Below are 26,706 nucleotides of genomic sequence, written 5' to 3'. Positions count from 1 at the left end.
TAAGCGGCATTGCTCTGTCACTTTTTGGCACAACTACCTCCACATGGGAGCATTGCTGTAAAATTCTCTGGACCCATTCTAGTGCCTGTGGATATTCTTAAAGTGAGGACTCTGAGGGTAGAGCATTGCAAAAAGAAAGTAAGTTAGTTATCTTGTGTAAGTTAGTTTTGATATCTTCATTTTTTTGCATTATAATACAGCAAGGGACCACCTTGTCACCTGTTCACCACATTCACCATTTATATTTGGCTTCAAATTCTCAAACAATCCACTCAATAAAAGTTTCGAATTTGTTAAAAAGATACAGATCCTCATCAGTCTTGGGTATATTGAAAGAATATTATGCTCATTTAATAAGGCTTCTCATATTGCGATGGCATTACTATGTTACATGTAATAATGTGGTTGATTGAAATTTTACTGATTTGCTCTGCGCTTAGATACGACTTAAAAGAATGATCACGTTAAGCTTTACATTCTGTGTTCTGAAATCTATTAACTCTTGAAATGCTTTCTGAAGCAGACTCTGATGTACATAATTTTATCTTGTTTTCTTTCAGGTCTTATGATTTCACCAAAAGCCCAGGCTGGATTGGAAATTGTTTATAATCGGTCTGATAATAGTTCATTTGAAAGTCATGTGGCGGCCCTGCATACATTTTTAGCGGGTAGGTTGATTCTTTCAGAAGTTGATATATTTTGGGGTATTTTCATATAGCCAGGTTTGAAGTGTTTTTCTTATACGTTTAATTGTAATTAATATTATGCTCTGCACAGATTACCATCTGAAAGACATGCCTTTTTCTAGCTTTTGAAAATGTTCATAATGACCGGAACTGGTGGGTAAATGAGTGGTATATTATTGTATCTAGTTTCCACTAAAAACTTGGTGTCACTTTGATTCGCCTCCTGTCCCATCATCCCTACTTCTTTTTACTTGTACATCTTTAGAGAGGCTCTTGTGTATTAGCTACTAGATGCGCAATTGTAAAAATACACCATGGCACTTGAACGTTGACTGTGGCTGACCATTGCTATGCGCGTACTGGTGGAGGTGCACATACTATAAAAGGAGTCTGCCTGCCTGTTTTCTAGTACTGGCCATTAACCTGTATGCAGATTTGAATCTAGGATTGTTCTTTTAGGTATGATAGCTGGGGAGATGGGGATGGTGTTTGATCCGCGTAAACCTGAATCTCTGCTATGTCCACTATGATGGACCTTTATCCTCCTAAATTCAGTAATATGTCAGCGATACTTAAGTAGAATTTACCTCAAATGGATGACAGAGGAGTAATGTTGCCAATTATGAAGGTTCATTAACAAATTGGAGTTAAAATCTCAAATCTAATCAGTTACGATAAATTCGTAGTCACTTGAGTCCAGCATGTGTAAATATAATTCAGGCCGATAAAACAGCAAATGCAGGTACGTTATCAAAAGACCGCATATGCAAAGTTAGACAAAATTCAATTCCCATAAAGAGAAACTTCCTAAAGCTAAGCAGCTGGTGTCCTCAAATATAACATCGAAAGTATAACCAAATGAAGGCTTCCGATCAAGCAAAGGAGGAATGTACTTGCTGTGGAAAGTAAGTGCATAAGTAAAAATATAAGGCTCATTGGGTCTCAGAGAGAGGGAACGTCTGGCTGTAAAGTTTAAAGGGGCAAGTCTGACTAACTAAAATCAATGTCACAGAGGTAAAACATAAGATTTTGTCTGAGATGCATTCCACAGGTTCTCACTCAGTAAGAACCAATCAAAAATCGGCATTCCTGATGTGCTTGACATCACTCTCCTTCTCACAGATAATTCAATGCCAGGTTTTTCGATCACTGCGGCCTTCACAATATTTCTCTTAGAAATATCCACCTCCTATTCCTCCCATCCCGTGCACGCCCTGAGAATCCTTGTCTAACCAATTAATTGCAAAAAACATGATCTTCACACAACAAGCTAACCATATATTTTAATGAGAGCACAGTGACTGGTGCCTGAAACAGAAAGGTATGCACATCAAGCAAAAATACAATGTTGAGTTCAAAATGGAGTCTGGCCCCTGTGCCTACACATGTCGGTGTTAAGATGCATATATCACAACTATAGCCAAGTTAAAAACCTATAACTCATTCATTTCTCTAAATCGAAGTGTAAAATAATGGGTGCACACATAAGTAATGGTTAAGCATATTGCAAATTCAAATATTAGCGCAAATACATAATTTTGCATCACCAGTTTTCTCCCTCTGATGGCTCTTAGAGCCATCTCTGAAAACATCCACCAATTTCTTCAGGAATACTTGAGAAACCATGTGCTGACCTGTGTTGCTTATATCTAGATTCCTCTAGCTCCTTTAACTCTTCAGAATATGGTCTCTTCCAAATCTGTTTTCCCTCTTTCTTTAGTCCCTTGCCATTAGCTGATTACTTTCCACTTTTCTGCTCTGTATTCTTTTCCCCTGTATTCAACTAGTATCCATTTATGAAGAAGAAAGAAATCCTACAAACTCCTAGAATTAAAATTAGTTTCAATAGAGCGCTTAAAAATTCACCACCAAGTCCAATAACCCTTCATCTACAGCAGAATTCGTTTTAATTGCTTTCCAAGCACCTTTTTCTTCTAACGCCTTCCAGTCTTTAGATAGTCTTGTAATATTCTTAACACACTTGTTGATCTCCTTTCTCTTATCTGACGCATAAGTGCAGCTTTATTGGACATGTAGCATTTTACAGACTTTGCCTTCCTTTGTGAGTAAAATATCTCCAGCAAGTCGGTTTTGCAAGACAATTGCCCTATTAACAAACTATATTAACTGCTAATGATGCCCCTGTTGTACTGTTTGCAAGTTTATCCATTAAGGTAGACCACTTTCTAATCTTCAAATCATTCTATACTACTCCTACAGAGGCAATTAAAGCTCTAAAAATGTCACCTACTATCTGTGAAGCGCTGCGATTTGCTCTCCCAGGAAATCAATTTTCTTGGTTATATAATTTGTCTACATGATACACCTAAAGCAATTCTGTCGCTAGATAGCTGCTTCCAACCCAGTTTGCAGAAAGTTTAAAATAAGCATTCTTGCCACACACACAAAGTGGGATATGACAGGGTCATTTGCAGCAAAGATCTGATCTCTGTAACCTAAAACTTCAAATCTATGATGGCTTTCTCTCCAACACATCTGAATTCCAAACATTCTCATTTTCCCCTGTGAAACCTAACTTTTCATGCTGCTTCCAATCTAAATTCAACTTTGGCTGCATTCCAAATTTTTTATATTTCTTCTTTCCCTTTGCCCACACACATCCTTTGGCTCCTCTCCTGTCTTTTTCATTGGCCTTCATTGCACCCTCTTCCCTTCTGTCTTCTAGATCGTCAATGAAGTCCTTGTCAATCTTACTCGACTTGCAGGTCAAATTTTGCTCAGGCAGTATCAAGTTTAACTTGTGATCGGAAGAAGTGCCAAACGGTATTCATATCCTTGGCATAAGAGTGAGGATTCAAATGTTTATACATGGGCACTTCTGAGAGAACCTAATCATAATTTGAAAAAGATTATTCAAAAAGACCCTGAGGATACAAAAGGCTCAATTATACTTCAGGAAATGCCATAGTTAAGCTGAATATGATTGCACATCATTTCCACCGCCACAGATGCAGGTAAGTAGGTACAAATAGAGCAGTCCTTTGCATGCATCAAATGCGAATAATAATACATATTTGTAAAGTGCGAACAATCCCCCGTAAGGGTTTCTAGGCGCTCTGGGCCGTCGGTAAGATTAAGCAAGCTATTGCCCAGCGTCACATGGTGCTGGGCCAATCTGCCGCCAGTGCCGGGGATCGAACCGTGATCCCCAGATTCCGGAGTCAGTCGCCCTGGCCGCGGCACCACACCAGAAGACTGAAAAACACATTTGTTGTAAACTTTCCCTTCGAACTATCTCTAGGCAATCACTTCAAATAAAAAATAGACTGCTCTTCTACAGGGGGGCGGAGGGGTAGATTTCGTTCTAGGACTTATTTGCTCTGCAGGGAAACTCAAACGTATTAATAAGCATGTCATTAGAATACTAGAAACTACTATTCTCCAGTATTGTATTTTTCATAGATTCATATGCTTGAATCATTCCCCTTCGTAGAGGTGGGAGTCCCACGATACAATTGAAAAGGCAGTACAGGTGATACATAGCCCAGAAGGGCTAGAAAACACTCACTACAGTAACTTATCCACATCATTGCGTAAGAACTAAACTTCAGCCAATCAGGTGACCGCACCCTCTAGAACACTTTCCCACATAGGCTTCACTCCCTCAGATTTTCTACTGCACGTCGTGTGAAGGGAATCTCCTTAGCCCTGCTCAGATATAGACGTTTCAGCTATTTATATACATTCCAGACAAGAAACACTGTCTGCTGTTCAAACCTGACTATTCAAGACATCCGATTTAACTGAAGAATGGCTTATCAGACCTTGTGGAACCTTCGGGAAGAAATGGCTACACTAAGAGGATCCTCACAACGAATGCATTCACTGCTGTCACCATTCCATAAGGTAAAATTTGCCATACTTTCTCTTCAAAAACCCTTAAAGGCAGGGGTGGATTTTGATATGGCTTCAAAAGCTTAAAGTCAAGGACGCTCCACTTTCTGAGGAGGATGAGGAAAATTCCTTAAACTCAAAGAGGAAGCTTCGGTAAAGGGAAAGATCAGAAGGCCCAATCCCTTATGAACCACCAACGAAAGTTTAAAAAATGACTCATTATGGGCCATCTTAAGAGCATGTCTCATCAATGGAACTCTCCCACAAGCATTCAAAAGTGGATATCACCTCAAAAATATTGAAATTAAAACCTACAACACCTTCTCCAATGTTGATTACATTTTAAGAAGCCTTCCTCAGTGCAGTTGACCGAGAAACCCGCATTAACTGTTAAGGAAAAATCTCAGACGTTTTTCTCCACCCCTTGGCCACCTTTTGTTTCTTGGCACCCCCTCTGGTCACACTGCTTGTTTCTTCTCTGGGCATAGTTTGCACTTAAACGTCTTCAGTTTGGGTCCCTGTGCCTACCTGCAGCTCGTTAACCACAGTCCCTACACTTGTCTCAAGTTGACTTTGAGACCGGTGCGCCCACTCAACTTCTCTCTCTGAGCTGCCTGATTACACTGAATTTCACCTTTGTGGCTCAGTAGCGGCTATCACCTATTCAGCTTGTCTCGCTCCCAAGCTTGAGAGACATGAATCCAGTCAGGAAGGCCTCCACATTTACCAGCAGTGTTCATGACCAGAATGACTCGGAAGGGGCCACGCCATCGAGGATCCAGGCACAACTTTCACAAGTGCTTCTTTAAGACCCAGTCGCAGGGACTGAGGACATGGCATTACTCTTGCTTTAGGAGCGGAGTTGCCAATTCAACTTGGTGTGAGACCGAACACACCGCATCAGCCAGGCCTTTGCAGTAGTCAGGAATGAGATCCTCTGTAATATTCATAATCGCAGTTGCAGGGACAACAGAAAGTTTCATGGCTCTGCCCATGAAAATGTCATGGGTAGAAGCCCATCCTCGTATCCGGAGTACTCTTCAGACTTACCTGTACCAATGGAAGAGCAAAAGGCCATTTCACAGACCTGGATGCGCATACTTTAGCAAGACAGGACCATAGCATCCCATTAATCTGATCCACTATGCCAGATGCCTCAGGTCAGTAACTGCAGTGGAAACTCTGATCAACCTGTAAAGCTGTAGGCAAGTTTCATCACCTCATTCTTGAAGTGACTGCCATGGTCTGGTTATAGAGAAACTGGGATCCCAAAGCGAGGGATCAATTCCTTTAGCAGCAATTTGGCCATAGTAAGACTGTCAGTACTCCTAGGGGCGTATGCCTCCACCTATTGGGGAAAGACAAACTACCACCAATATGTAACAGAGCCCATTAAAACTGGCATCTCAACAAAGTCGAGCTGTATGCAATTAAAGGAACCACCTGATCTCCCTGTGTGACTGGTGAGAACTGGAGTTCTCCTTCCTTCATTCAACTATTGGCATGTTGCGCATCTGTAACATTACTCCGATGCAGTTACACAGAACCTTAAATCAATATGTACAAAAGAGACAAACCATAATGTCTCGACCTGTGTGGGTAGCATCATGGAAATAATCTATTATACGGAGCAGCAGAGAGTCAGGTAACACTGGATGACCATCTACAGAGATCCTAACCACATCCTCATTCTTAGTAAATCCTGCTTTTTTCCGTCTCATTTGTTCTCACTCTGGGGATTCTTCCTGCAATCTCTTCACCACTTTCCATGTATCCGCAACGGTCAGCAAAAGATTCATATAGGTGTGATACTCTGATTCCTTTGAAAAATCTTTATTGAATGTGCAAGCCCTCACAGCACATTACCTAGCTGTCTTATCCTCATAGTGGTTAGCATTGGTCACAAAATCGTTTTTCTTGTGTGCTGCACATTTTGCAACAACTACTTTGGCCAGCATTTCCAATGCATCAGGAAGTCCCATAACATAACGCTTGTCTCTTATAGGGAAGGTAGACGAGGTCATGAGTATGACATTTTGAGTATTTATTGTCCCTCTGGGACAATAAATACTCAAAATCATGGACCACGCAAACCCTGTACTGATTATTGGTGTGTGTATATATGGTGACTCCTAAATTGTCGCACAGCCAGCTCTAATCCGAGCAATTCTGCCACCTGTGCAGGAGTTACAATACACAAACAGGAGGCTTCCTCTACACCCTCTGAGGTGCAACTGTCATGGGCTTCTTTCAAAAGCCCTGTTTGTCTTAGACAAGAGCCGTTTACCAACTACATATATTCTGGCCTTCCCAGAGGGACATCTCTAATATCGGGTCTTGGTTTAGTACACAATTCGGTCACATCGAGGCAGCCATGGTCTACACTGTCATTTTCATCAACGGCAGACAAATGCAGCAATGTGGCAGGATTGACACAGGACCACTCCCGCAAAGTAATGTTCTCCGCAGCAAGGATAACCTGCTCATACTTGGTAAGTTGACAATCGGTCATGTGTTGAGTTTGAGTAAGAGTCAGTAAAATCTTGACAGGATGGGGTACCATAACAGTGAGGGGGGAGCCCATAAAAATCTCTCAATGCTGAATGCGGACACCAACTGCGGCTGCTGCCTTTAGGCAACCCGGTAACACTGCAGCTACTGGGTCAAAATTGACTAAATGCAGGGTAATTTGGCGTTTCCAAAGTTTGAGTTGGTACGGATAGAGAGTACCCTTCTATCTCAAAACAATACACAATAAACATAGTCTGACATTCCTAGATCCAGGGCGTGACACTCTGCTCGAGGAAGGCTTTTGGACAGTCGTCGTCCAATGTTGGCGGATCTGACACATCTTTGTGTGTAAGCCTCTGTAGAGGCTTGGGTACTAGAGAAAAGTAGGGAATCCAACGGTAGCCCATCATTCCTAAGAACATCCTGAGTTCTGTGTGTTTTGGTAGGGTTAATTTGCAATATGGCAGATATTCTGTCTTGAGACCCTTTCCTTGTTCCATTATTTTTTTTTAAATCTCTTATTACGTTTGTGCACTTTTATCTGTTACAAGAATGTGTGATATTTCCTTGGTTACACATGCAGAAAAGATCATGTCAACAGTTCAACAAAACATCAGTGGAATACTGGCGCTGAAATTGTCAACTTAGTCTCTGTGACTGGTGTCCAAGTTGCCATAACATCGGCGACGAAGTTAAAAAAATGTGTTCGCGTAACCATTAGTTGCTGTTCGCATCATGTAATATACACAGCTCGGTGCTTGTAGGCATGAGTACAGCCAGCTTCAACTTATGGCAGAGTTCTTTCGATTTTAACAAGTATTACAAAGAGGCAAAATTAAACCTTAACAAAAAAACATTGACCCTCCTGTAGTCCCCCCCCCCCCCCACCTCTATCTATCTTTCTCTGAAAAATAAATATTTTTTATATATGTATATCTAAAGGTTAATGGAAGAATAAATGGGTAAATAAGTGTCTAAATGGATGTTTTTATTTGTAAAATTAATTGTATAACTGACTTAACAGTATCTTAGTGAATACAGTGATGTAATGTGACGTCATCAGCAGTGGATTGCGGTCGCGCGAGTTATAGTTAGCTGAACTAACTATAACGGGGGAATTTCAATGGTTTTTTACAAGTGAAATGTCCAGCTAACTAAAACGTGTGAAACCTATGGATTTTTCAGTGAATTTGCAAGGTTTTTTAAATGCTAATTCCTAACTATAACGTGTGTGAAACCTATGGTTTTTGCAGTGAATTTGCAAGGTTTTTTAAATGCTAATTCCTAACTATAACGTGTGCGAAACCTATGTTTTTTTTTTTAGTGAATTTGTAAGGTTTTTAAATGCTAATTTATGTATGGATTATATTTTTTATATATTTATTTTACAATAAACTACCTCTGTATATAGTTATAGATGACTGTATCCTGTAATATGGAATGGCTCAGCTTTTTTTTTTAATTTGGATAAAGTTGAACAGCATAGTTAATATCTTCTTTTAAAATGTTTTTTTTTTTTTAAGGGTTTTTCACGGTGCGCGCACCCCGTGATTTTTTTTGAAAAAAAATAAAATGTTTTTTTCACCCTACGGGGTCCTTCAGGGACCCCCTGACAAAGGCTAGGTTGTCAGGATCTCTCTACCCTGCCCCCTTTTCACGTTCTCCACCTTTCTTTTTCACTGTCACACACAAAATGGCGTCCGACACGTCCTGATTTCGACCGATTGGAATGTTGACTGACATCTAACCACCAATCAGAATTACGCTCTCGGACATTTGGTGCGCGCACCGTGCGCGCATATAGATATTTATGTACTTTTAACTGCAATTTTCTCAGGAACTACTGAACAGATTGACACCATATGCAAAAGGCACATGCCTGACCTGAGGACTACCTCTTTGCCAAATTTCAACTAATTCTGTTCAGCCGTTCGGGCTGTACCTTCGACTAAAGGTCCTATGGGAAAATGCATGGGGAAAACGTGTTTTGGGACCCCCCTTTTTTCTCAGCCCCATTAGTTTTGAAAATTTCACGAGGATTCGTCAACCGGCGCCAAAGTTATTCAAAATAGAATTTTCAGATTTCCTAGGGGAACTCTGTCCTAACTATAACTATCTACTGGCGACCGCCAGTAGATAATATCTATATATCTATATCTATACCCTCGTATATTTATGCCCTGTTACCCCCCCCCCCCCTTCTCCTTGTTGTGTCGTGTTAGCCTGTGCTAATCATGTCGGATATTTATTTGCTATTATAGAAAGAAGGAACAAACGCGCATAGCATGTCTGTGTGTTGTTTACCTGCGCGCTACTCTGATTGGGAGGCCCCCCCCACATCCCAACTTGAGTGGTGTTGTAGCTCGGATAAGCACACGTTCCAGTGCGTAGCTATGGGGACCTGCCTCAGACCCAGTGTTTCCTCGTGCCTGATGGCGAGGGCCTTAGCTTGAGCCCAAGCAAGCATTGAGTGTCGCCATGCCTGCGCATGTGGTGGTTCCACTGCTTTCCATCTTTTTGTGAGCAATCTCTTGACCACTATTATCCCCAAGTCTAGGAACCTGGATGTCACTTTGGTTGCCGCCGTTCTCCGGAACTTATGTGATAAATATACTGGCAAAGCAAAAGGTATTTCTTTGTTCCATTCTTAATGTGATGTCCTTGATATAAGACTTGGTGTGGGGAAAAAACTAATATTTGAAAAAAAAACAATCTTTGTTAAAAAGGAGGTTTGGTACATACACTTCTTTAGGTCACAGTCTAAGAAGAATGGTGCAGTTTCCAAAAGCAACAAGGTTTTCACTGTATTTGAAAATATCATTTAAGCAAAACAATCGATCTGCATGAAAGTTGACAACGTTGCTGACGGGTGATGGCGAATGTCAGGTACAAAGTAAGGACAAAGTAACACATTTATTTTTGTACCCAGGTTTTGCCTCGCAACAAGCAATCTTTCGATGGCTGCAATTATTTCTGAAAAGCATTTTATTTGAAATGCACTGGAAGTGGCTTGATGCCTTCTATATATAAATAGTGCAAGCTCATAGAATACACTATGCACTATTAAATGACAGGCAGAAAAATGGTAAAAGTGATATCTATTGGCACAGCAGACAACGGGAGCTCTTCTGTTATGACTGGTGTTTCTCCAGTGGGACACAGAAGTTTCGTGAAAGGTTTCATGTTCCTTTAAAATTTGCATAAAGCACAGAAAGCTTACAAATCAGTGACATGAAGTGTTTTCATTATGCAGATTTTCGCAAAGGGCCTCTGTTGATGTAGGTAAATCTAGCTTACAACTTCTAATTTTGCAACTTGTACCTATTCTAGTCACATGCTGTGCATTATTCTGTCACGTGGTGGCTGGGTCCAGAAGAACATGTTGAAAATGTGTGTGTCTGCCATTGGCAGGCTGAGTAAAGCTCATGTTGACTTTAAGCCCATAATGCCCATAAAGACCACCATTTTAGGATTACACTTTCCACCGTTGGGTACAGAAGTATGAGTCCTATCAGAGAAAAGCAAGGTGTTTTTAATACAAAACAAATCAAACCCAAGAAGATGAGGGTTGTTACCCCGAAACCGGTCCCAGGATGGTTGTTCCCGGTCCAGAAAAGACCTAGCTCGGCAGTTCTTACTGGACTGTTTCATGAGGAATAGGGTCAAGACTGATTTGCTGGGTCTGAACTGGGGTGGTGAAGTGAGCTAAAGAAGGCTGATGGATTCAACCGAGATCTGTGATGGGGAGAGAGTGTCTGAAAAGTTTCAGCACTCCGTCCATCATCTCCTTGTGTTTGCTTTAATACAAAACACCCTTCACCAGTATTGTTTGGCTCACCCCAACATATGTATGAAGTTGAGGAACCACCAAATAAGGATCCTGAAGAACTAGTAAGTAAGAGAACGAATAAAGGAGCCTTTAGAGGTTAGTCACCTGCTCAGGAGCATTTGCTGGATATGACACTTTGCCAGACACCTAAATTGCCCATGCTGTTCTAAAAAACGATCTGCTGAGATGTATGTACTCCAATATAGGAAGAAGAATCTAGTTTCGTATTGGAGACCTCTCACACTTTTCAGAAAATAAAATGTTTATTGTATGTGTTGGTCATTAGGAAGAGAGGTTTACAACTCGAACTACAGACAAGAGGGTAGTGCAAAAATAAATTGAAAGCCAGTATAGGACATCACATCAGGATTCAAAACACATTCCCTCACATAGTGGGCCTAACTAACTGACAGTATCTGCTAGATTCAATTATCTTTTTCACACTGAAATGATCCTTCAATATGGTGGCCATAAGTGGTCATCTGTAAGACCAGGACAGTAAATGGCTAGATGCAATGGGAAATATAATTGCGAGAGCTGTAGCAACGTCAATTTCACAACGCTCAAGCAGATGTTGCCACCAAAAGCGGGGAAGAACTGGTGCAGTAATTACTAATCTTTGAGTGGAAGATTAGCTGCTATTATCCAAGAGGGGAAAAAATATATACATAAAAATCCTCTTTGGATAGGACAGATAGGTCTAGTCGCTAGATTAATACAGGTTCAATTATTAGATGATATGCCTATCTTGGAATCTTGGGTTTACAACAGACAAATGTGACTTACTTGCCCTTGAATGGGGAACATCTGTTGGATCATCCCACCAGTGAAACGCTGAAGTGATTTTAAAATGGACTAGGAAAGTACCAAGATGATGGTCAATTGACAGAGTAGAGGCTCTTACAACAAAGTAAGACCAATCCTGTTAAATGCCTCATGGGAGACTCCAGCATTAAGAGTTATGCACATCAGCACCATGAGCAGCCAACTGACTATTTGTGCAACATCCACACAGGTAGCCCTTTCAGGGCAGAGACGAGTAGAGAAGTGGAGACTTAGTTGCATGGGGAGCCATGATTCAAGATCTCACTGACCCTCTGGATACTTAGTCCCCATGTGGGGCATAGTGTATGGGAGCAGCCTGGGGGGAGGTCTGGGATAAGAGTGCTGCTGAGAAAGAGGGTGGCTACTCTTCATCGGATGGGACAGTAACAATGCAATGTGAGACCAGGTATTGGAATTTCACGACTGGGTTGAAGGATGGAGCACGGGGGGTGGGTTGTTCAGGGTATGAAGTACTTCATTTTATATGCTAAATCATGTATGGCCAGAAGGTGTTGCAGTAGAATTCATATGTTACATTTAAGTTGGTAGGGCAATAATATGTCAATACATGAGTTGCGGCAATGTGTGGAATGTCGCCTAAGCATTGTTTTTTTTGTGTTATGAAAAAACCCAATACCGATTTTAAGAAAGTAACGAGGTGGAGCCCAAGTCCTCTACCTACCGTTGCAAAGGGATAGTGTTCCCCGTCAACTCCACGAACTAACCATGAAAGGGGGACATGTGAGATTTCACAAATGTTTCGGGGGGCAAGTGTGTCCTTGGAATAGAAAGCCAAGATTACTCTTTAGAACTTGTTACCAGACCCTCCCGTTATCAGATCAAACAAAAAGAACATGAAACAAGATCATGTTCCAATACATATGTGATGCATTCTTTACTCCAAAAAGAAGAAATAGATGTTCCACAGTCACAAAGTAGGGATCTACTCCATCTATCGACCAATTCACAAAAAAATATGGAAATGTGACTTCATATTGAACTTGACATTTTAAAGAGCCCAGCTTGGTGGCTCAGAGGACTAACACATCCACTGCAGAGATCAGTTTGACTTGCATGGTCATAAGTTTAAATCCGGAAAGACTCTCCATATTTTAGAAGTTGATCAAATGAATGCTGTTGAGTTGGGTAACACACACTTGTTATCTTCATGTTGCTCCACAATAACCCTTGTGGTGAACATGTGATCTCCAGATCAGCCTGCTATGTAACATAAAACACAAATCAATCAAGATAAATATGAGGTTGCAGTATAGGAAGCCAGGCAGATGTTGGAGGAATACCACTACCTCTTAACAATAGATCTAAAGGATGCAAATGTACACTTCTTACACACCCCAGGCATCAGAAATACATGGGATTTGTGGTACGTGCCAAACCTTTATTTCAAAGTTTTACAATTTGAAATCAAGACCATGTAAAAAGTATCCACTATACTTGCAGTGACAGCACCTCTATGGCAGGAAGCTGGACGTGCGTACCCACACCTTCCTATAGCTGGACTGTTCACTGGCAAATTTGTTTTTGTTTCAAAGATATTAGTACATCATTCAACTGCTATTTAAATTGCAGTTTGTAGTCCATTTACTGAAATAGTCTCCAGTGCCTCACATTCTAAGACCAGAGCTAGACACTGTGAAAATAACCACATTTCCTTCTTAAAAGGGAGTTCTCACATTCCAGAACAGACTTCATTTACCAGAAGTTTAACTCTGTGTTTGAGGACCTATGTATCACGCCAGTTCAGTTTTGGCTCTCAGATCAAGGGCCCAAGTTAGTAATGGACCGGGAGGATCTAGTGGTTATCCAATTTGAAGGTGATAAAAGCTTTCAAGTCGTGGAATACAATGAATGACAAAGGAGTAAATGTTCATAAAACCACTCCAAAATGTGACTATTATCACAGATCACTATAACATGAAATGATGGACACAAATGTAAACAGCCTTCATCCTTGGAGATGCTGCAATAAAAGCTAGCCAACACATCAATGTATCAAGGCTCAAAGCCTTGTATCTGGTTTTTAAATCCTTCCACACTCTAATACATGCATCAGTGGTACGGTAAACAGATATGATATACATAAAACAAGGAAAAATAATATCATACCCTTTCTTGAAGTTGGCAAAAGAAATTTGGCAATTGGGGATTTCTCACTAAGGCCACCTTGCAACATTTTTGCGGGCAGGATGGTGTTACGTCAGGCACTTGAAGTATATAGAAAGGCATAATTCATGAATCATCGAGTCACAGAAAACATATTTGTTGCAAATATGTTTATTAAAAGCTAGTCCCAAAATAAAGACAAAAACAAAAGCTTTGAGTCCAGGTACTCTCAATACCTAACAGGGTATGAACGGTCTGTGTAATGTTGTTTTTCTTCACGATTGACATATAGCAATTGGCCTCCTGGTTGAGAAGGAATTCCGCCTTGCTGGGCAGTACCTTTAGTACAAGGAAGCATGTTTTCCTTTTATGCTGATGATAGCTGAGATTAGTCTATTGTCTGGTATTGGGGAGATCATTAAGTTTGGTAATTTCTCTGGCATTGGAATTAATTGGGGAATATCTGAACTATATTTACTAAACCCAGCTACAAAGCTAGTGCGAGCATCCTTTGTACTTTTCACAGACCTAGTGCACTATTTAGGTATACAGCGAGATCAGTAGTTTGAATAGCTAGCAATTATGGACCTGTAATTGATAATCTGATCTCCCAAATGGAACACTTTGCTTGCATTGTCTTTTGGCTAGTAGAGTAGTGGTTATGAAAGTATGGCTGAGTTGCCAAAATCTTTAGATTTGTTTATTAACATTCGTATTCCATTGAAATGGAACTTCAAGAAATCCTTTCGAGCTTATTTTGGGGCAGAAAGCGGCCGTGGATTCAATGGGCCATATTACATTTGCAGTATGATAGAAGTTGGTCCCAGACTATCCAGTTCAAGCCCACTTTGCCATGTTTAGTTCCATCTCAATCTTCATGTGCCTCATATATTTGCAGAAAAAAAGGTAAGTTTGAGACTGGCATCTTTCAAGTCCTACTTGATATACACCTTCTAAAACAGCTGAATTTATAACAAACACTCTGTACTTGCTTTAGCCTGATGTGTTCAAATGACTGGTGGGGCATGCAGGCTCGCCCATGCTTCCCCCATTTTGTTCAACTGTCTACAATTACTGCAATAGCAGCATCTTTACATTTATCTTATGGAAAGTCGCTGGTAAGAGTTACCATGCTCGAATGATCATCGTTCATTGCAAGCAGAAGGGACAGAGTCAAGGTCACTAGCCAGTGACCACGTGGAACCAGGAAGGAACCAGGCGATGTCGTGAAGATTGCAGGTGAAGGTGAAGCTTGTCGCTGCAGCCAGGAGGACCAGGAAGCGTCGAGGACGACCAGGACCAGGAGGCGAGCTGTCCCACGAAGGCTCTTGCTGTCGGCGGCGTCGAAGTTGGACTAGGACTCACCAAGCCTTGGCAAGCTGAACCCACGAAGAACGAAGGACTTGCTTCTGGTGCAGACCAGGAAGGTCTGGGGTGCTTCTTCTGCAGAGAAGCGGGAGCCAGTCTGGAGGAGCCAAACCAGCGCAGAAGATTTCAGGGTGCATCGTCACAAAGGCCACTAGCCAGCGGGCAAGCAACCGGACAGACGCGGCAAGCAGGAAAATGCTGAAGGGCCCCACGCAGGACTCGTGGAGTGTGGGGGGCTGATCTTCGGTGCAGATGGTGCTTGGGGTTGGGGCTTCTCAATCCCCGGTGCACAACTTCGAGGGTACCTCAGAAGCTGCGCTTTAAGTTACTAGCCACTTTTTCCAGGTAGCCGGTCCCACGTCGCTCGTCGCCTCCATGGATCTCAGCTCTGCTGTAGATGTGGATCAGGGTCGGAGAAGTCTGGAAGTCAAGGCTCTGGTCAGGCTCTGCAGTCGGTTCCTCGTAGAACGTGGGCAAAGCAAAGGGTAGTCTCTTGATGGTGCCTGTTTGCACAGGGTAGCCACTCCTTGGCTACAAGGGAGATTCTTCAGTCTTCTTCTTTCGTCGAATGTCGAAGGTCCAGAGTTTCTGTTCAGTTTTGCAGGTTCAGGATAATCTAAAGTCTTGAGGCCCAACTCCCACTCTTATACTAATCTGGGGGGCTGGGATACCTGCTAGGTCACGCCTTATGGGTGGGACCTGGGAGGGGGTGGTTACACCCACTTCCCTTTGTCCAGTTTCGCGCCAGAGCTGGGGCTGGAGTGCCCCAGCGCCGGTTTGAACTGGACTATGCAAGGAACACCTTGTGTGCCCCAGGCATGTCTCATTCCTTTCAGCCCACCCTGCCCCAATACACTAAAGGCTGTCTGGGGAGGTGCTAGCACCTCCCCAAGCAGGAAACCTATTGTCCAGGCCTCCCTGGCTGGGATCACTCCCAGCTGCAGGAGGTCAGACTTGTGTCGTGGCAGCAGCATCCATTTTGTGATGCTGAGGCTTTGGTCAGAGGCTAACAGTTGAAGTATGATTTTAACATGTCTTTCCCTCTAGAAGGGGGGGAATAATATTCTCATGTCCAGAAATGGCATGGGGGTATTATTCCACAGTGTTAGACACCTCACACGACATGTTTCGATAAAGCCAAACCATAGTTACCATAACCGTCTAAGATTATAAGGCACTTTAAGAGTATATGGTAGGCTATATCATAGAACAGCTATAAGGACAAGGTTCCGAAAGCTGCAGACAGGCTCAGCTCATGCTAGAGCACCATCTCACATGTTACCAAGCACTCTGCCTCCAGGATTGTCAAGGCCTGCCATAGGAGTGACTGATAGGTACACATGTGTCTATATGTAAGTTAGGTATAGGAATACTACACCTAAGCAAGGGGTGATTACACGACCTTGCCCCAGCTGAGTGATCAGCCAGTTGTGTCAAAATGGAAGGCCAGGCCAGGGGTGGCATAATACATGCTGCAGCCCCTGGTAGGCCTAGGGTACACCTATGCCCTGGGTACCTAGGGTACACTGTACAGGGGCCAATAAGGTGATCCTATCCAAATGGGTTATGCACCTAAAGTACATAGTATTAATTTAGAGAGAGAACAGCAGGGCTGTGGGTCTGATTAGCAGGCCCACAGCCACATCGAAGTCGAAAACCAGTAAAGCAAAAGCAAAAAGTGGGGGTGAACATAGAAAGCAGACCCTACTCTCCTACACAACCCCCCCCCCCCCCAAACTTAGGGACATTAAACTAACCTTGACCAGTTGAGTCTTCATGTTCTAAGTGGAAATATCTGGAGAGTCCATCTGCATTGGCATGGTCAGTCCCAGGTCTATGTTCCACTGTGAAGTCCATCCCCTGTAGGGAAATGGACCACCTAAGAAGTTTGGGATTTTCACCCTTCATCTGATTTAGCCACAAGAGGGGCTTATGGTCTGTCTGAATCTTGAAGTGAGTGCCAAACAAGTATGGCCTCAGCTTCTTCAGGGCCCAAACCACAGCAAAGGCCTCCCTCTCAATAGCTGACCAACGTTTCTCTCTAGGGGTCAGCCTTCTACTTATAAAAGCAATGGGCTGGTCTTGACCATCTACATTCAGTTGTGAAAGAACAGCTCCCACACCTAACTCAGAAGCATCTGTCTGGACAATGAACTCTTTGGAGTAGTCTGGACTTTTCAGAATAGGTGCACTGCACATGGCCTGCTTCAGGTCATCAAATGCTTTTTGACAGCTTACTGTCCACTGAACTTTCTTTGGCATCTTCTTGGAGGTCAAGTCATTAAGTGGTGTCACTATGGACCCATAATTCTTAACAAACTTTCTGTAGTACCCAGTCAGGCCCAAGAAAGCTCTGACCTGAGTCTGGGTAGTTGGAGGAGCCCAGTCCTTTATGGTCTGGATCTTGCTCTCCAGTGGTTGAACCTGACCCCCACCAACTAGGTGGCCCAGGTATACAACCTTGCTCTGCCCTATCTGGCACTTAGTGGCCTTGATAGTGAGGCCTGCCTTTTGCAGGGCCTCTAAAACATTCCTCAGGTGGACCAGGTGATCCTCCCAGGTGGAGCTAAAGACAGCAATATCATCAAGATAAGCTGCACAATAATCATCCAACCCAGTAAGGACTTGATTCACCAACCTTTGGAAAGTGGCAGGTGCATTCTTCAAACCAAAGGGCATTACCACAAATTGATAATGTCCTCCTGGGGTCGAGAAAGCAGTTTTGGCCTTTGCACTCTCAGCTAGTCTGATTTGCCAGTAGCCTGCTGTTAGGTCAAATGTGCTCAAAAACTTAGCAGCTGCCAGTCTGTCAATGAGCTCATCTGCCCTAGGTATTGGGTGGGCATCTGTCCTAGTGACAGCATTGAGACCTCTGTAATCCACGCAAAACCTCATCTCTCTCTTACCATCTTGGGTGTGAGGTTTTGGCACAAGGACTACAGGACTAGCCCAGGGGCTCTCTGAAGGTTCAATGACTCCCAGCTCCAACATCTTTTGTACCTCAACTTTTATGCAGTCCCTGACATGGTCAGGTTGCCTGTAGATTTTACTTTTCACAGGCAGACTGTCACCAGTGTCCACCTCATGGGTGCACCAGTTTGTCTGACTTTGGGTCAGAGAGAACATATGTCTGTAGGATTGCAGAACCTGTCTGCAGTCCTGTTGCTGATGGACAGTGAGGCTGTCAGAAAAGACCACACCATCAACTGAGCCATCATCAGGGTTCTGAGTCAACAGGTCTGGGAGAGGGTCACTCTCTTCCTCCTGCCCCTCATCTGTAGCCATGAGTAGCCCCATGTCTGCCCTGTCAACATATGCCTTCAATCTGTTGAAATGAAGCACCCTGTGGGGGCTTCTGGGAGTCCCAAGGTCCACCAAGTAGGTGACTTCTCCCTTTTTCTCAACAATAGTGTGGGGTCCAGACCATTTGTCTTGGAGTGCTGCTGGGGCCACTGGCTCCAACACCCACACTTTCTGTCCTGGCTGGTAAACAGTCAGTACAGCCTTTTGGTCATGCCAAGCTTTTTGGAGTTCTTGGCTTGCCTCAAGGTTTTTAGAAGCCTTCTTCATATACTCTGCCATCCTGGAGCGGAGACCAAGTACATAATCCACTATGTCTAGTTTGGGTTGTCTGAGAGGTCTCTCCCATCCTTCCTTCACCAAACACAGGGGTCCTCTTACAGGATGCCCAAACAAAAGCTCAAAAGGGCTGTAGCCAACCCCCTTTTGTGGGACCTCTCTGTAAGCAAACAGAAGGCAGGGTAAAAGGATGTCCCATCTTCGCCTAAGCTTGTCTGGTAATCCTTTTATCATTCCCTTTAGGGTCTTGTTGAATCTCTCAACAAGCCCATTGCACTGTGGGTGATAGGGTGTGGTGAACTTATAGTTAACAACACACTCCTTCCACATTGCAGTCAAGTATCCTGACATAAAGTTGGTACCTCCTGTCAGAAATGACCTCCTTTGGAAAGCCCACTCTGGAGAATACTCCAAGCAGGGCCCTTGCCACAACAGGAGCTGTTGTGGTCCTCAGGGGAATTGCTTCTGGGTACCTGGTGGCATGGTCCACTATCACCAGTATGAATCTGTGCCCAGATGCTGTTTGTGGGTCCATTGGTCCTACAATATCTATGCCCACTCTTTCAAAGGGGACCCCCACCACAGGTAGTGGTATGAGGGGGGCCTTTGTGGTGCCACCTGATTTGCCACTGGCTTGGCAGGTGACACAGGAGCGACAAAACTCCTTAGTATCTTCTGACATATGGGGCCAGTGAAAGTGAGGGACAAGCCTGTCCCAAGTCTTGTTCTGGCCTAAATGTCCTGCAAGGGGAATATCATGGGCCAAGGTTAGAAGGAAGCCTCTGAACTTCAGTGGTATGACCAACCTCCTGGATGCACCAGGCTTGGGGTCTCTAGCCTCTGAATACAGTAGCCCTTCATCCCAATACACTCTATGGGTACCTTGAGCATTCCCTGCAGCCTCAGCAGCAGCCAACTGTCTGAGGGGTTCAAGAGAGGGGCAGTCTAATTGAGCCTGCCTCAGATCTGCCCTTGAAGGTCCCCCTGTCCCAAGAAACTCAACCTGATCAGGTTCAAGTTCTTCTAGGACAGTTCCTTCAGGGCTCTCAGAATCATCCTCCTGGGAGGGCTGATCCACCACCTGAGGCAGGGGGGAAGGCACAGCCTTAACCCTACTGCTCTTTCTCTTGGGTTGTGACTGGTCCATAGTTTCAGGATCCAGCACTTGTTCAGTGGTGCACTTTTTGGCCTGTGACCTGGTCACAGCAAGGACATGTGCATCTATCCCCAGCATTTCTGCATGGGTCCTATACTCCACTTCAGACCAAACTGAAGTTTCAAGATCATTGCCCAGTAAACACTCTACAGGAAGGTCTGAACTAACAACAACTTTCTTGAGGCCAGTTACCCCTCCCCAGGAGAAGTTAACAATAGCCACACTATGGGAGGTAGTGGCATTGCTAGCGTTGGTCACTAGGTAATTCTCACCTAGTATGATCTGTCCAGGGTCCACAAAAGCAGGTGTCACCATTGTGACACTAGCCCCAGTGTCCCTGTAGGCCTGAGCCATTTTTTGGTTGATAAAAGGAGTCTGTCTGTACTTGCCCAGGTTACTGGGGCCTACAGTAGAGGACAAAGCTAAGTCCCGATCACAGATCAGAACAGCCTGAGTAGGTACTCTGACTAGGCCAGAATCCTCCTCAGTTCCCAGGGTTAACCCTACTACACCCTTTTGCTGGGAACCACCACTTACAGCTGAACTAGGGGGTACAGTTGCCTTAGGGGCAATGGTGGCTGGGGGCTTATCCTTTTTGGTGCACTCACTAAACCAATGTGAGTTGGACTTACAATAGTTGCACCATGGTTTCTTTTGGCCATCTTTCTTTTTATCCTTTTTGGAACCACCCTCCCCCTGAGCCTTATGGGGGCCTGGTGAAGACTTCTGGTCTTTTTGTTTCTGATCATTACCCTTCTGGTCTGCCTTTTTCTGATCACCGCCCTGGTTCTGGTTTTTCTGCTTAACTCTAGTCCTGACCCATCTATCTGCCTTCTTTCCCAATTCTTGGGGAGAAGTCAGATCAGAATCAATCAGGTGTTGATGCAATAGCTGGTTTTGACAGTTGTTAAGTATTTGTTCTCTCATGATCAAATTATACAATCCTGTATAGTCCTTAACCTTACTTCCCATTAGCCAGCCTTCCAGAGCCTTAGTGGCACAATCTACAAAGTCAGTCCAGTCCTGAGTCTGTGTCTTCTGGGTATCCCTGAACAACAACCTGTATTGTTCAGTGGTTAGGCCAAACTCATCAATCAGAGCACTCTTCAGGACAGTGTAATTATCTGCATCCTCATCACTAACTGTGAGGAGCTTGTCTCTTCCTTTCTCAGAGAAGGAGAGCCACAAGATAGCTGCCCACTGACTTTGGGGTACCTGCTGTACTTTGCAAGCTCTCTCCAAAGCAGTTATCCATTTGTGGATGTCATCCCCACACTTGTAGGGAGGGACAATCTTGCTCAGGTTTCTATTATCATAGTGTCTGTCTCTATCTCTAGGAATGTTGCTGCCACCAGTGGGTTCTAACCCACTTAACTTTTGTTCTCTAGCCAGAGCAAGCTTCTCTTTGGCAAGGGCAAGTTCTTCCCTCTGAATCCTCAGATTAGCCTCCCTCATTCTGGCTGCATGCTCCTTTCTCTCAGGTGAAGTCATTCCCCTGTGAGAGGAAGCATTAGAGATGCTAGAGACATGGGAGTGGATGGATTCCCTTGAAGGGGATCTGTCCCTCCTGCTTCTCTGTGTAAGCCTACTTGTGGGTCTGTATGGGGGGACCCCATGCAAACTCCCATGTAAACTTAGGTTAGCCTGGCTAAGTCTTCCTACTTGGCCCTGGCTGTCTACCTCTTCATCTGAAGCCCCATCTGACTCCTCTGTGGTGGGTAGACCCTCCTCTGTGCCTAGGGCACCTGCCTGAGATGCCCTAAGAGTATCATACTCCTCTAGGAGTTGTCTTAACTGAAGGAGGGTAGGGTTTGCACCCTGTTTTATTCCTCTGGAGGTACACAAGTGTCTCATCTCCTGGAATGTTAAGGTATCATATCTAGAGGGGGTCTTTTGCAGACCTGATCCTCCCGAGAGAGCATCTACTTGATCTCCTCTCAGAGACATGATCTAGTGAGGGTGTGGTGTGTGCACCTACCTACACTAGTTGTATCTACTAAACCTCTCTAGTAGTTGTAGTCAGGGTGTGTTACTCCCTTCAACCTACAACTACAAAGTCCAGTAGGACTTAAGTATTATAATCTATGTTATATGTACCTAGACAATATCTGTGTGATCTTTCAATTTAGTATCTCAAGATTACAATGGTATTACAACAGCAAGCTCAGATCCCAACCGCTGCTCACCAATGTGAGAAGTTGGCCTGATGTATGATGTCACTAGTTCTAGTGTACACCTTATATCAGTCCAAATACCCTTATGGTGATTGGTTGTAAAGTCAACCTTATAGACCAGCTATCCTAGTGGTAGCATGGACAAGAGCAGTCTTAGGCTAAACTCTGAATGGCATGTGAAGCCAGCTGTGATACCATATATAATCCCTTGAATACCAAATGAAAGGACACCACAACAGATATATATATAAAATAAAGTGTATTTATTCTAGTCAAACCCTCAGCACTCTTTATGAGATTAGAGGGAAGTACAACACAGTCTTATTTAAGCATACAGGTAAGTAATACAGTTAGGCCCTAGGGGCCACGCAAACCATATACTAAGTAAGTGGTATAAGAACCACTGTCACGGAAATAGGATAGGCCTAGGCCTAGGGAATCGCTGGGGCTACACTACACTAGCGTTAGTTAGGAAGTGGGAGGCCCACGGGATTCGTGTGCAGAGTGGAAACACTCACGCGTAATGCGTAAAAGTCAATAGCAATAGTACAGTTTAGAAAACGGTAGATTTAGGACACTTCCGGAGTAGCTAGGAAGTTGAGACTTGAAAACTAGACACTAGGATAGTCACTATCCTGATGAGCACCGGATTACCCAAGTTACCTAGCCCACAGGCTGCGGGTGCATAGGGGTGAAGATGCGTCGTTTTCGTCGTCGACTCCTATGGATGCCTGAAGAAAGATGCTGACAGGCAGTCAGTGAAGAGTGTCCGGTGGATCCCAAGGCTGGGATCAAGAAGAGAAGAAACCTGCAAGCAGAAGGGACAGAGTCAAGGTCACTAGCCAGTGACCACGTGGAACCAGGAAGGAACCAGGCGATGTCGTGAAGATTGCAGGTGAAGGTGAAGCTTGTCGCTGCAGCCAGGAGGACCAGGAAGCGTCGGACGACCAGGACCAGGAGGCGAGCTGTCCCACGAAGGCTCTTGCTGTCGGCGGCGTCAAAGTTGGACTAGGACTCACCAAGCCTTGGCAAGCGGAACCCACGAAGAACGAAGGACTTGCTTCTGGTGCAGACCAGGAAGGTCTGGGGTGCTTCTTCTTTGCAGAGAAGCGGGAGCCAGTCTGGAGGAGCCAAACCAGCGCAGAAGATTTCAGGGTGCGTCGTCACAAAGGCCACTAGCCAGCGGGCAAGCAACCGGACAGACGCGGCAAGCAGGAAAATGCTGAAGGGCCCCACGCAGGACTCGTGGAGTGTGGGGGGCTGATCTTCGGTGCAGATGGTGCTTGGGGTTGGGGCTTCTCAATCCCCGGTGCACAACTTCGAGGGTACCTCAGAAGCTGCGCTTTAAGTTACTAGCCACTTTTTCCAGGTAGCCGGTCCCACGTCGCTCGTCGCCTCCATGGATCTCAGCTCTGCTGTAGATGTGGATCAGGGTCGGAGAAGTCTGGAAGTCAAGGCTCTGGTCAGGCTCTGCAGTCGGTTCCTCGTAGAACGTGGGCAAAGCAAAGGGTAGTCTCTTGATGGTGCCTGTTTGCACAGGGTAGCCACTCCTTGGCTACAAGGGAGATTCTTCAGTCTTCTTCTTTCGTCGAATGTCGAAGGTCCAGAGTTTCTGTTCAGTTTTGCAGGTTCAGGATAATCTAAAGTCTTAAGGCCCAACTCCCACTCTTATACTAATCTGGGGGGCTGGGATACCTGCTAGGTCACGCCTTATGGGTGGGACCTGGGAGGGGGTGGTTACACCCACTTCCCTTTGTCCAGTTTCGCGCCAGAGCTGGGGCTGGAGTGCTCCAGCGCCGGTTTGAACTGGACTATGCAAGGAACACCTTGTGTGCCCCAGGCATGTCTCATTCCTTTCAGCCCACCCTGCCCCAATACACTAAAGGCTGTCTGGGGAGGTGCTAGCACCTCCCCAAGCAGGAAACCTATTGTCCAGGCCTCCCTGGCTGGGATCACTCCCAGCTGCAGGAGGTCAGACTTGTGTCGTGGCAGCAGCATCCATTTTGTGATGCTGAGGCTTTGGTCAGAGGCTAACAGTTGAAGTATGATTTTAACATGTCTTTCCCTCTAGAAGGGGGGGAATAATATTCTCATGTCCAGAAATGGCATGGGGGTATTATTCCACAGTGTTAGACACCTCACACGACATGTTTCGATAAAGCCAAACCATAGTTACCATAACCGTCTAAGATTATAAGGCACTTTAAGAGTATATGGTAGGCTATATCATAGAACAGCTATAAGGACAAGGTTCCGAAAGCTGCAGACAGGCTCAGCTCATGCTAGAGCACCATCTCACATGTTACCAAGCACTCTGCCTCCAGGATTGTCAAGGCCTGCCATAGGAGTGACTGATAGGTACACATGTGTCTATATGTAAGTTAGGTATAGGAATACTACACCTAAGCAAGGGGTGATTACACGACCTTGCCCCAGCTGAGTGATCAGCCAGTTGTGTCAAAATGGAAGGCCAGGCCAGGGGTGGCATAATACATGCTGCAGCCCCTGGTAGGCCTAGGGTACACCTATGCCCTGGGTACCTAGGGTACACTGTACAGGGGCCAATAAGGTGATCCTATCCAAATGGGTTATGCACCTAAAGTACATAGTATTAATTTAGAGAGAGAACAGCAGGGCTGTGGGTCTGATTAGCAGGCCCACAGCCACATCTAAGTCGAAAACCAGTAAAGCAAAAGCAAAAAGTGGGGGTGAACTTAGAAAGCAGACCCTACTCTCCTACAGCGGTGCACAAGCGCACTCTGTCAAGATGGATCATCCTTGCCATCAAGATCTGCTATGCCCTGGCTGGTAAGGTTCCTCCTGAGGGTATTAGGGCTCATTCAACTAGAGCTAAGTCATCTACATCTGCTTTGGCCCGGGGTGTTCCTGTGGCAGATATTTGTAAAGCAGCGACTTAGGCCTCCCTCCATACTTTCGCAAAGCATTATTGCTTGGGCTCTGAGATGAGGAGGGAGGGCCACTTCGTGCGCTCTGTCTTGCAAGACTTTCTGGTAAAGGAAGGTGGACACCCTCCTCCGGGAGTGGGGACTGCTGTGGGAATCTATTCACAAGGTGAGGAATCCACTGGCAGATGTATCCATCAGAAGAACAAGTTACTTACCTTCGGTAACGCTTTTTCTGGTGGATACAGTATCTGCCTGTGGATTCCTCACTGGCCCACCCGCCTCCCCGTTGTCCACCTTTTGTATACCTTAAAAGTTGTCTTGTTTGAGATGATGTTATGCTTTCTGGTACATTTGTAGGAAATGCTTATTTTGTTTAGCTTTCCTTTTGATTATGTACTGTGTATTTGATTGTATATTGTATACTGTGTATACTTTTAATCTGTCGTTGGTCCACCTGTGCGCCTCGGAGGCACGGAAAAAATGGGTGGAACGGACGTCATCACGCCGACGTGGCTCTCTTATGGCTCTGGTGACGTCATACGGAGTCGCGAGCGGAGCCGATGCATTATGACGTCGTCCACGTCGGCGTAGAGAGCTGGGGGGAAAAAGTTCCGTGGAATGCTGGCGCAGGGGATATTCACAAGGTGAGGAATCCACAGGCAGATACTGTATCCACCAGAAAAAGCGTTACCGAAGGTAAGTAACTTGTTCTTTAGGTATTTTGCAAACAGTGGTGACATAGAGCAAGTAACACCACCATGACATGACCAATGTGTTCTTCCCGTGATTCAGAACATACTAAGATGTCAATATATAAAATTAATCTAGAAATTCAGGCAGGAAAACACTTCTGCAAAATAGGAATGTTGCAGAGAACAGTGGGTATCTCCATATTCAAACAGGCAATATCTGGTTTAGAAACCAATCTCTCAATCATCAACAGCCTTAGTTCAGACCAAATTATAAGTCTCTCTCTCAAACCCATATTTCTGTAGACTTTTGTGGATCTTTCCTGATCCAGAAATCTGGGTTGAGAGGAAATTGGTATGTTTCACTATTATGTTCTTCAGTACCCTACAGCCAGTCCAAATGCTTAGTTTACCATTTGTCTTTAGAATAAAAAAACAGGGGATGCAGCAGGCGATTTTGAATCTTCTCTTCCAGGGGATCCTCCTCAATAGTCATAAGCACTGAATATTCCCGCCCATGTGCGGGGACCCCGGAAATAATAAAAATTATATATGAAAAACACACATGTATAGATATAGATATAGATATATATATATAGATATATATATAGATATATATTTTTTTTCCAAGCCAATGCAGCCCCCATAGTAGGCTAGACAATGCAGATATAAATATCCAATAACACACCATAGGTATAATAATACACCTAAATCTTTTTTTTTTTTAATGAGGTAAAACTCGTGAGAAAGAAAAGAAAACACTCTGCCAAGCACAGATCCACAAAACATTGTTAGCCTGCAGGCTGCATTGCAATACAATACCATAGAGATTGAAAAGCCTTGTACAGGTAAAAACTGGCACCGTGCCTTTAAGGCAGCCCTGATTCCAATATCCCATCATGCCTCAGGGGTGACAGTTGGGTCAGTTGTTCTTTCAGGCTCCTTCTGTCAGGACCCTGGAATTCAGCTCTTCATTTTTAGGTCTCGCCTAGCTATTGCGTTTA

At 44.3% G+C, this 26,706-nt stretch overlaps 1 protein-coding gene across 1 annotated transcript in view; it reads left to right on the top strand.

Moving 5' to 3' along the window:
• ATP1B3 (ATPase Na+/K+ transporting subunit beta 3) overlaps window positions 1-26,706 on the top strand; it is a 279,921-nt gene that overhangs the window by 177,645 nt on the left and 75,570 nt on the right. The window contains exon 3 of the mRNA XM_085633644.1: window positions 561-668. Coding sequence (XP_085489770.1) covers window positions 561-668 — 108 coding nt within the window. The remainder of the gene's footprint in view (window positions 1-560; window positions 669-26,706) is intronic.

Source organism: Triturus cristatus, chromosome 11, assembly GCF_964204655.1.
Source record: "Triturus cristatus chromosome 11, aTriCri1.1, whole genome shotgun sequence".
Classification (NCBI taxonomy): Eukaryota; Metazoa; Chordata; class Amphibia; order Caudata; family Salamandridae; genus Triturus; species Triturus cristatus.
The sequence above is the reverse complement of the archived record's forward strand: the minus strand, read 5'-3'. Positions and strand labels throughout refer to the sequence as shown.